Genomic DNA, 12,621 nt, shown 5'->3' on the forward strand with positions numbered 1-12,621 from the left:
TTTACGTCTTATTTAAAAAACGGAACACCACATTAAAATAGTAGTTGGAATGATTTGAATGAACAAGTCTTCTTTGTTTGTATTTTTTTTGCAATCAGTCTTATAAATGCATTTTTATAATAATATTATTTTCAATGTGTATCTAATTCAAACGTATTAGACTTCACACTGATTTTAACACAAGGGAAGCTAGAGGCTTGTTGTATCAGTTTTTTTAAATTAATATATTTTGAGGTCCACTGATTATATTTTTACGAAATAAACAGGGATAGTTGCTGTAACTACTTCTCTACCGAATCCAGTGAAAATAATTCCTCAACTGTTGTTGATTATTTTACAATTAATCAATTTCTAGAAAAAGTGCCGTGTTACAATTTACCCCTTGTTTGGGGCTTGTAAACATACACCGGGGCAAGTAGTAACTACAAAAAAACAACACATCTGAAAAATTACTCTTTACACATTTTTAAGAAAATTGACTTGTTTTTAATAATTTTTCTAATAAATCAACGCAAATTATAACTAGTAATTGCTGGAACTTTCCGTACCAAAAATTTTTTTTTAAGAAGATTAACATTTTTGAAAAAAATACTCTGAAAAAATTAGATTTTTGAGAAACTATAAATTTTTGACAAAAACTTCCTTTTTTTTCGAAAAAAAGACTTTTTGAAGAAAAATTTATTTTGAATATTTTGGAATTTCTGAACTTTTTTTAAAGCAATCGTACTGCTTTAACTGCATAGAGACGAAATATCGAAGCGCGTAAGCGACGTTTTGCCGTCTAACGGATAAACATTGGTACGGAACCCATAGGAATGTAAACAAAATTTATACTTATTATGGTCATTTTTGACCGCCAAATAGCATTTTTTTTTTACTTTTTTTACTAGATCTCCGAAACCGCTAGACCTACCTTCATGAAAATTTGATCAGTTCTTCATCTTGTTAATACAAGTAAAATGTTTTCTCAAAAACTGAGTCACCGTTTTTGGCACTTTTTGCCCCATATCTTCGGAACGGCTGGACCTGCCTTTGCCAAAAACTAATCAGCACGGCTCCTTATCAATACGAATCGAATGTTTTTTGAATTATTCAAATCGCTTCATCCGTGTTCCCGAAATCGTTATACACACACACATACATCCATATTTTCTAAGGTATGCCAAAATATTCAGAAGGTTTTGAAACGTAAAGATATATAAAAATTTTCATCTTCGATTTTTTTGCGATTACTATAACTTGCCCTACGGGAAGTTAAAAATCTGTCAAATCGTTTCGAAGGAGTATTGCGACGAACAATAATTGGCATTGCACAATAATTTTATATCCTTCTGGTAAATAAGACAAAGTCTTAATAAAACAGGCTCATAAAAAAATATTAGAATAATTCGTTTATCGCGCTTACTGGATGCTTTCCAAATGTATCAAATACTGTATTTCCAGAAAACTTTCCTTAATTACTAACGTTATCATTCTCAAATATATTTATACAGCAATCAACTGAAAAGTTTTGAGTGCAGCAAATTTCATAAGCCCCTAAAATGTAAAACGTTAAAGCTTATATAGTGTTTTGAAACTAAAGTTTGCTCTTTCATATCAAAAATTATTATACAGAGAATAATAATTACTTTAAAACTACCAGGCTAAAAATGTGGTTCAGAGTGACAAGCGAATTATAAAAAAGTGTATTCATGCGATATATTCGTCTTTCGGCGAAAATGGTTATGCAGTTTGATAAAATTAAAACAAACCAACCGAAATATAACTTGAGTCATTTAAATGCACAGCAAAGTACTCACGATAGGTACGTGACTGCAAATACAAATTATAATATAGAACTAGCTGTAAGTGGAATTCTGTCTTAAGGCAATTGGGGCATCGTGCCTTAAGGCAAATTGCTGGAACTTCCCGTACCAAAAATTATTATTTTTTTAAAAACGATTAACATTTTTGAAAAAAAATTACTTCGAAAAAATAGATTTTTGAGAAACTATAAATTTGACAAAAAAATACTTTTTTTTGAAAAAAAAAAATTTTTTATTCGAAAAAAAAATTTTTTTTTGAGAAAAAATTTTTTTTTTGAAAACAAAAAATTTTTTTGAAAAAAAATGTTCTCTTCATTTTGATATATTTTGAAATTCTGAACTTTTTTTCAAAGCAATCGCACTGCTTGAACTGCATAGAGACGAAATTTCAAAGCTCGCAGGTGCCGCGCCGCCGTCTAACGCATAAGCATTGGTACGGAACCCACAGAAGTGTAAAAAAAATTATACTTATTGTTAAAATCTCTATAAAATATCTGACAATTTGATGTGCATATGTCTAATGATCATTTTTAACCGCCGAATGGCATTTTTTTTTACTTTTTTCATTAGATCTCCGAAACCGCTAGACCTGCCTTCATGAAAATTTGATTAATTCTTCATCTTGTCAATACAAGTAAAATGTTTTTTGAATTATTCAAATCGGACGCTCCGTTCTCTTAAAAACGGAGGTAATGTTTTTGGCACTTTTTGCCCCGTATCTTCGGAACGGCTAGACTTGCCTTTGCCAAAAACTAATCAGCACGTCTCCTTATCAATACGAATCGATTGTTTTTTGAATTATTCAAATCGGTTGATCCGTGTTCCCGAAATCGTCGACGAAAATTTGTATCCGCACATACATACACACACGTACATACATACATACATACATACATACATACATACATACATACATACATACATACATACATACATACACACACACACACACACACACATACATCCATTTTTTCTAAGGTATGCCAAAATGTTCAGAAACCTCTGAAACGTAAAGATATATAAAAATTTTCATTTTCGATTTTTTTGCGATTACTATAACTTACCCTACGGGAAGTTAAAAAATGATAAGGTATAGATGATTAATAATTTAGCAATTTTGTGTCACACATTTGATAATAGCTCATACTATGTTTTATAGAAATCGTTGAATTTTATATAATACAGTCGACCCTTCTATAACGCAGTGAGTGCGTACTGCGCTAAAAGAAACTCGATTCATCTTCGATTCAGAACAGGAAGGTTGAACGAAAACCAAACTGTAGTAAGTATCGTGTTATAAAAGGGCTGTTGGTATTTCAACATGTTTCTGCGTGGTATGCAAACCGCGTTATAGTAGGGTTGATTTCATATTAGAAGGAGTTCATTGATCACGTGATTCTTAAGGATTTTTTGTCTCCCCTCCCCCTTGGTGATACATGGAGATATTCAAAATTAACCCCCTTCCCCCACCAAACATCACGTGTATTTTTAGTTACGGGAACAAATTGTGAAATTTTGGATTTTTTTTTTAAATTTTGGATTTTTTTTTTAAATTCAGATAAAAAATTTAAATAAATATTTAATTTCATTTCAGCATGACATCATCTATTTTTCATACCTCTAGGTGGTAATGGTTAGCCACCCTTAAGATTTTTTATTAGGTTTTGGATCATTTTTTTTATAACTTGAAATTAAAAAAACATTATCTTCAGTTGCTCTGTATTTAGTAGCTTGTAAATTGTTTAATCATAATTATTAATTAAATATTCTCATTTATTCATTTATTTTAAACTAATCTTTTTTTTCTTTGTTTCAGGATGAACGTACACCAACGTCGAGCTGCGAAAGTGGTGAAGAATCAAGTGGACCCGAATCTCCTGTGGGACAAGGCGACTGTGTCGACTTCAAAGGTGCTCTAGAACGATTGTCTAAAAAGAACGCAAGGTCCCAGAGCCCTCAGTCACCTGGATCTTCTGATGACCACGCGTTAGTACATTAATTTTTTGATATATTTTAAATGTTGAGTTGTACAAAATATTCGCTTTTTTAAACCGAATATCAAGTTAAAGAAACGGTTTCATACATGTCCAAATAATTGATTTTGATAAATTTTATATCTGACTGATTTTATTCACTGTTATTTGTCAGTTCTCAATAAAAAAATCGGCTTCAACATCTTCAACATTAAAATTGCCGGATTGAAATTTTGCAAACCAGTTCTGGCTTGTCGTACCATAAAGGTATTGTCAACACATCTCTCGAAACGCTTCCATTAATTTCTTTCTAACCTAGTTTGTCTTTTATATAGTAACTAGGTGTAAGTGGCATTTTTTTCTTAAGGCAAGTTGGATAAACTTCCTGCTACGTTCAAATTATCAAAAATTATTTTTTTAATTTTCAATTGTTCATTTCGAAAATAAAGTTTTTGCTTTTACTAAATACTAAACAATGCAATTTTTCATTGATGTTTTTCAATCAGACTTACAATATCTGTGCCTGTATGTCTTAAAAGAGTGTCTTATTAATCCAAATTTTAATGAATTTTTATAATCCAATCATATCTCGTAGGCCTCTAATATTTTACCATATTCGTGTTGATCTTAATCTCTATCGCCATGTTAAGTTTAATTAAAATCTCTAGTAGATACGCAATTGAGTGTATATACCAATTTTCTCATATATGAGTTAGCAGTGTCTGCATAATGTTTTAGAATAAACAGATTGCAGAACAAAGTTATATAAAAAAAACGTTTAACTAAAAAGAACATTTTTTTAACATTTAAATTACGAATAAACGTTCTGACAGAAGGCTGATCCAAATTTCCCAAAAGTGATTAGCATGGTGTCCTACTGATATCTTTCTAACAGGTTTTTAAATTTTGATAATCAGTACAGGATATTTTTCTAAAACTTGGACAAAAAAAATTGCATGGCGAAAAAATAGCTTGGCTGATCATGGCGTAATCAACTACTTAGGGAGTTTTGTCAAATGGCTTTTAAATTTTTAAAATCAGGTGTGAGAAAACGTCGATCAAAAGGTCAACAATTGGTCACAAACGATTTAAAACGACTTTAAACTTCAACGAAATATATATTGGCAAATGGCGTGAACAACTTCTTTTTCGGAAAGTTTATGATGCTGCTCTTCACATCTAAAACTGGAACTACTAAAATCTACTGCAAACTATTAAATTCTAGTATTTCTTTTCAATCGGCTTCTTATTTTACTCTGGGCGACGATTATTTTTTTAACTTCTCGTAGGGCAAGTTATAGTAATCGCAAAAAAATCGAAAATGAAAATTTTTATATATCTTTACGATTCAAAAGTTTTTAAACATTTCGGCATACCTTAGGAAAAATGGATGTATGTGTGTGTGTGTGCGGATACAAATTTTCGTCGACGATTTCGGGAACACCGATCAACCCATTTGAATAATTCAAAAAACATTCGATTTATATTGATAAGAAGACGTGCTGATTAGTTTTTGGCAAAGGCAGGTCTAGCAGTTTTGAAGATACGGGGCAAAAAGGGCCAAATACGGTAACTCAGTTTTTAAGAGAACGGAGCGTCTGATTTGAATAATTCAAAAGCATTTTACTTGTATTGACAAGATGACGAACTGATCAAATTTTCATGAAGGCAGGTCTAGCGGTTTCGAAGATCTAGTGAAAAAAGTAAAAAAAAAGCCATCTGGCGGTCAAAAATGATCATTAGACATATGCACATTAAATTATCAGATATTTTATAGACATTTTAACAATAAGTATAAATTTTGTTTACATTCCTATGGGTTTCGTACCAATGCCTATCCGTTAGACGGCGGCGCGGCGCTTACGCGCTTCGATATTTCGTCTCTATGCAGTTAAAGCAGTACGATTGCTTTGAAAAAAAGTTCAGAATTTCCAAAATATTTCAAAATACACTTCAAAATACTTCTTCAAAAAGTCAATTTTTGTCAAAATTTTATAGTTTCTCAAAAATCTAATTTTTCAGAGTAAATTTTTTTCAAAAATGTTAATCTTTTAAAAAAAAATTTTTTTTGGTACGGAAAGTTCCAGCAATTTGCCTTAAGGCACGATGCCATGAACCCCACTAGTTTTTACTTTTTTTCTATTTCAGAAGTGCAACACCTGTGAAAATGCCTGGACTAGGGGGTTATTCTGGTCTTTCTAATGTCATGTACCAGACTCCCACGGGTATGTTATATCCTGCTTCTGCTCTGCCTCCCGGAGTTATTTTCCACATAACCCAGAGTGCTCATGATGCCGGAGGTATAAATAATTAATTACGTCTCCTAAATGTTTTACTACAATTTTGCCATTGCATTTATGCATTTATTATTTATTGGGGCGGAGTGATTTTTGCGTTCATATATTGGGTTTGGGTAAACTAAATTGGTGCGAAATATGCGTAAATCTGGGAAAAATTCAATTATTCGCGCAGTTGAAATTTGTGTTGAGATACTTCACAGTAGTAATAATTCACAAAACTATTTTATCTTTTTGCATTTGCTAGCTAGTGATTTAAAATGATTCATTTTATACTAGGCGCAATCGAATCAAAATTTATGCACGTTTCTATGATTTTTACTAAAATATATTTTAAATTATATTTGCATATGAACAGAGCGAGTTGATATAGAGCTTTTAATATTGAAAATTTCATAGCTTTTTTTGTATGCATCTTTCAATTATTTTATCTATATCAATCCAAATCGAATTGATTGAAAGTTGTGGAAATATATAAAAGTGAGGCATTTTATATAGAATAATGAGATAGGGCTGCATATTCTATTGCTGGTAATTATATATATGTACATATTGCTAGATTTGTAGTGTATAAAACAATATGTCTATAATGTTGTTTTGCTGCGAACAAACTAATTTTTAAGAGCGAGTTTGAAGTATAGTTAGTCAAGGTGACCATATTTATTTCAAATACTGGAATACTGGGACTGGACTGGGGTAACATAAGCTAAATAACTTAAATATGCTTCAAAATAATAAATACTATTCATGGATGCAATAAAAATCAGTTTAAATGAATTAATTTTTTTATCAGAATTACTAAGTACAGTTTATTTAAATTTTTTATATATGTTTTTTTTCACTTTGAAGCCTTGTACAAAATTTTTACAAATTACCTTGTACAAATTTTCTTCAGAATTAACTTTAGTGAAAAAAAAAATGTTAGTGTGTATAATTCAAGCTGAATCTTTTCATTAAAAAAAACATAACTCTAAAACATATAGGAAGTAGCCACTCAGTAATTCTGATTAAAAGAGTTTAGTTAATTTGAAAAGAACTGATTTTTATTATATTCCTAAGTAGTATTTAGATTCTAAAACAGGGCTTCTTAAACTTTTGTCATTCGCGACACCATTTATGATGGGAGTTTTTTGACGACCCTACACAAACATAAAAAAAGAAAAATTAATATTTTTAGGTGATTTGTTTATTAGTTAATTATTTATTTATTTAACATATATACATATGAAAATATATAGTTTTAGAATTTGTTGTAAAACATACAAAAATCTAGACGTGATGTTATTATACTTAAATGAGATAATAGGTTGTCAAATATCTCCCTTCCGCCTTTTTGTATTATAAACCAAGAGCAAAAAAGCGGAAGGGAGATATTTGACAACCTAATATATATATGTTTGACAATAAAATTTCTCGCGAACCCATAATTTTGCTGTGCGACCCCAAATGGGGTCGCGATTCACAGTTTAAGAAGCCATGCTCTAAAGCATTTTCGCAAGGTAATCAGAAAGTTTGTTTACGTAAATTTGACAATGGAAGGTCGGAATTATTGTAGTGGGAGGGTATTTCAAACCATCTTTGGATTTTTGCTTTGGACAAATTAGGCATTTTCTCTTATAGTTTTGCATAAGCATCTAGTCATTTATTTTCAGATTTTGAATCGATTGATGTAATTTTATTAACAAGTAATAGCAAAGATAAAGTTTCAACAATACTTTTCAAAAAATTGGGGACAGAAGACTAGGACAAGTAATAGTTTTAGAAAAATCCTGGACGCAATGTGGCAATCAAGGACGTATGGTCATCTTAAGTTAGTTGTTAGAGGGTTTCTATAAATAGCATTTGCCAATAAAATTACGGTAGGTAAGGTGACCATATTTTTTCAAGTAAAAACCGGAACGGTAGTATGGTGAAAAAAATATTATTATTTAACAATAACAAATACTATTTAGGAATCCAATAAAATTCAGTCTTTTTTAAATGAATCAATTTTTTTTAATGAAAATTAGCAGTCAAAAATTCATTTTCATAATTTTTGTTAATTTTCGTAAAATTGAAAATAAAAATTCAAAATTATTAATGTGATCTATTTTGACTCGTCTTGAGAATTTTTTATATGGCAATTTTCTCATTTATAACGTATGTTTCTTATAAGCATACTATTTGTACATAACATTTTCAGATATTTGATGGTAGTTAAAATATCAAGTTAAAATATCAAAATTTTATTATCAAGCAAGATCAAAAACTTGGTTATCCTATACTTTTCAAAAACCCAGAACAATCCGAGACAAAAATTCTGAATCCGGTACGAATATCGCTCTTTGTAAGAAAAACCGGGACACAAGGTGTAAATCCGGAACTGTTCCGGTCAAATCGGAACGTATGGTCACTTTACAGTAGGTCATTTTGTATATCAGGTGATAAACATTATCCTATTACGGGATTCAATGTCAATTTAAAGTATTGCAAAAAATGCACCGGTCTAATAGGGTTACCGAACATAAATCTAGAACTTTCACACAGGTGCATTATGCATAATGTAGTATTCACTATATATACTACGTGCATATTCCCACGTGGCATAAATTTTATAGTGTAGTATGTGCAAACTTATTACCGCCATATGTAGTACAACATACATATTACCACGATCGCATTCAGGCGGAAGTACTGGCCCGCCGCAGTTCATCACGATACCGTTGTCCATGATGGCGCAGTCTTCAACCGCCAGCAACGGCAATGTCTCCACCAACAGTGTCTCAGTAGCGGCCACCAGCAAGCCATCGGTCTCCATAACTCCTGCTACTTCGATATCTGACACCAGCAATAATAATGGAAACATGACCAGTGCTGCCAATCGTGAACTTCAAGATTTGTCCAAAAAGATGTCGCGGAAATAGCGACCGCCTGATGGTGCGACCAGTATGACGGTCTCTGCTATTACGCTCTGACAATCTGGACAACGCAGCGCTGCCTCAATTTTATACTGACCTTGCTCACTTTTTCGTGCGAAACACCAGCTTTTGCACAATTTTTTTATTATTATCGCATAGTCGGTATAATGTTGGGAATGAATCGGTTGTATGCATGATACGATTAAAATTTTTATTATGGGTAAATATTATCCATGTATCATTATTGAATTGAAGCAGCGATGTGGTGAAGTAAAATCACATGTAAAATGAGCCGTAAGTATTTTTCATGGGGTCGCTTTTGTGAAACTGTATATATTAATTTATTAATTCGGTTTTGTGACATAGACTTGTCAAGATTTCATTTGTTTAAAAAATAAATATTTTTTTTTTTTGATAATTATTTATTTAATTGATAAACTAGTTTTGATTCGTTTTGTGCTGCCAATTGGTGGTTCAAATTCTTTACAAAACAAGTATGAAATGTGCGTTGCCAAAGATGCAAATTTGTATGTATTATATAAAATTTACGAATAATATATTTTTTTACAGATATAGCAAATTAAAAAAATAAATAATAAATTAAAATAAAAAATTAGAAGCAAATTCTCTGATAAAATAGAAATTTTATGGTGAAGCTATGGTATGGGTTTATCTTCGTAAAAACTGGCAAGTGCTATGCTGTACGATCAGGCGTTTGAGATCGTTCAAATATTACGTAAGCAGATTTATTACAATTATTTACCCCTCCCCATCCCCCTTGTGAGCAAAAGTAAGCAAAGCTCTTACCTCCTACACCCATGCTTACGTAAACATTTTGAAATTAATGTAAAAAATAAAAATACTACCTATGACGTAATCATCATCCAGTCTCCCATGTCAACCCAAAATAAGCAAATCTACATCCCCCGCCCCCCTATAGTGCTTACGTAATACTTGAACGGCTCCTTTTACACATAAAACCTAACTTCACGTATGTGTTATCAAGGGGCATCAGAAAGATGCACTTATTAGTACAGTCATTACAGTAAGTTCACCTCGGAATTCGAGATACCCAGCTGTAAGTCTGTAAATACTAGTATATTGACACCCTAAAGTTGTCTCAAAACCTACATATGTTAGGGAGTCAATCCGTATGTAGGTTTTGAGACAACTAAAGGGATGTCTATTTACATACTTACATCTGGGTATCTCAAATTCCGAGATTCTTGCCTAATTTAAGCTTAAATGACTGGACTATATGATAAAATTGTTATATGACGTGTGTGCGTTTTGTAGGTTAGGTTTCATGTGTGACAGCAAATACATAGCGTTTTGGCAATTCTTATTACCAAATCATACGATGGCAGACTCATAACATAGTGTTATCATAACATTTCTATTTTGTCAAAGAATTGGCCTCTAAATCAGTAGTAATTATATTAATATATTACTTTGTTTCATCATTCAAGTAAATCAAAAAGTTATCTAACGATTATAAGTAATTATTTTAGTTAGGTATTATTATGCATGTCGCTTGCCAATCAGATATATTTAATTAGTTTTTTAAATCAGTCGTAAATTTATAAGTAAAAAAGTTCAATTTTATTTAGAGAAAATCATTATTTAACAAATATTCATTCATTCATTTTGTAGAACATATTAAGCGTATTTAGAAAAACCTATCGTTTTTATTTCAGTAATTATATTAAATTTCGGTTAAGATTTTAAATTGCAACTGTATGCATAAATTCACATATTGTTTACCATTTGAATTTTGTCATTTCGGAATAAGTATTTTTAATAATTATGAAATTTGTGCAAGTGTTTACCAAACGCCAAAGAAATTGTATTATTTACGACTATACTATAAATTTTGATAAAACAAATAATTAGCAATTGTTATTGATAGGCACATTTTGTATAGGTGTTTTTTGATATGAGTAGTTGTAAGAATATGTTATAACTTATAGAAAGAAATATATTTTCGAGAAAAATTAAAAATAATATGAATGCGTCTGAGATGTGTTGTTGATGATTTAAATAAGCAAATTAACTAAAATTAGTATGTATGAGAAAAAAATTTAATAGGAGTACATGAATATTTTAGGAGTGGGTCATGAATATTTTTTGAAATTCAGCTAGCTTTTATTAAATTACATTTTATAAAATATCTAAACATTTAGTTTTTGTTGTATAAAAAATACAATTCCTTGTTTTCACTTCATATTTAACCAAATACATATGCGAATAATAATATGTACTTTGTAAGTCAAGTTAATACTAATTTGTAAAGCTTATGATTTTTCAATATCATAGAGCAACAAATTAGTAAATATTATATAGCCACTAAAAGTATATTTATTCAATTCACATTACGAGATACTGAAGTTCTAATTTATGTTGGATTTATTTTTCTCACCAAATTTTTCTGCAATTAAATTATTACAATTATGAGAATAGAGTGATCTCATATCACTCCGTTAGGGGGTGCCTATTAATCACGTGAGCAATTTCTATGGATTTTTGCACCCACTCCTTACCCTTAGTGATACCTGTTGATATTCAAAATAACCACCCCTCTAGTGTATTTTTAGTACCTAAAAAAATCGTCTTTTTTTTCTGAAAAATTCTGGATTTTGTTCTAAATTGAGGTAAAAAATAAATACATGTGATATCTCACTAAACCTTCCTCTCCCCCACGTGATATTTCGTTATTTTTTGTCAATCCCCCCCCTCTCTTCTTTTAAGGCTCACGTGAATAATGAACTTTCCCTTAGGATGATTTTTCACGGGCCGGATCAAATATGTGTCTTATGCGAAAAAGCGTATTATGCGGGACAGGAACAATAGCTATATAATATAATAATTTTGTTTGTCTTCGAAACAATGCCAAGGGCGTGTAATTTGTTCCATTATTATGTTTAGACGGGACCCCAGATTTATGTTTTCTATGAACTCGCGTCACGTTTCAAAATATTAGACCCATAACACATGTAAGATCATATTGAAATCGTGCTCAAAGTAATAAACAATTATGAAAAATGAATCATTTGTAATTAGGTGGAATTTTTTTATTTAAAAAGCTAATGACCGGCGATTGATCTATGTTCTAATTATGGCTCATAGATGGGACGTGTCGCATATAAACATTTTTATCGAAATAATATTTATCATTATTATTTATAATTTATTATTAAATTTTATCGTATAAAAAATATTTTAGTATGTGTTTGACAAAACGTTCGCATGTTTTGCGTCGAATATTATCTTTAGCTGTGTTTTGCAGTGATCGAAAATGTAAATTTAATAATAACACAAGGTGAAGACGTGAATAATTAAATTTTTAAATTTTTATCCCTCTATGGGCCCACCTAACTTTTGAGTCACATTCCAAATTTTTGGACATTTCATCAAATAATCATTAAATGATAATTAATTTTATAACATTTTCAAGACAACCAATATCAATATTTATTATATTTGCTAAGCTTTTCAACCTGAAATAACATTTTCGTACACAGAAGTGCGAAGTTCGAAGATTATAGCTCATTGTGACCTAAAAGTCACATAATTAATTGATATCAAGAAAATTCTTTGTTTTCTATTTGCATATATAGGCTTATAATTACTAATTTTTGATTCCTTTAAT

At 30.6% G+C, this 12,621-nt stretch overlaps 1 protein-coding gene across 2 annotated transcripts in view; it reads left to right on the forward strand.

Annotated features, from left to right (window-relative positions):
* LOC113377161 (serum response factor homolog) overlaps window positions 1–9,281 on the forward strand; it is a 69,770-nt gene extending 60,489 nt beyond the window's left edge. Inside the window, exons 3-5 of one of the 2 annotated variants that reach the window (XM_026617383.1) lie at window positions 3,622–3,791; window positions 5,927–6,078; window positions 8,740–9,281. In XM_026617383.1, the coding sequence (XP_026473168.1) occupies window positions 3,622–3,791; window positions 5,927–6,078; window positions 8,740–8,978 (561 nt within the window). In that variant the 3' untranslated portion in view covers window positions 8,979–9,281. The remainder of the gene's footprint in view (window positions 1–3,621; window positions 3,792–5,926; window positions 6,079–8,739) is intronic. The other variant, XM_026617384.1, reaches the window with a different exon arrangement.
* The last annotated feature ends 3,340 nt before the right edge of the window (window positions 9,282–12,621 follow it).

Source organism: Ctenocephalides felis, unplaced genomic scaffold (genome assembly GCF_003426905.1).
Source record: "Ctenocephalides felis isolate EL2017-DRISC unplaced genomic scaffold, ASM342690v1 CF-g0.4_SCAFFOLD_01886, whole genome shotgun sequence".
Classification (NCBI taxonomy): Eukaryota; Metazoa; Arthropoda; class Insecta; order Siphonaptera; family Pulicidae; genus Ctenocephalides; species Ctenocephalides felis.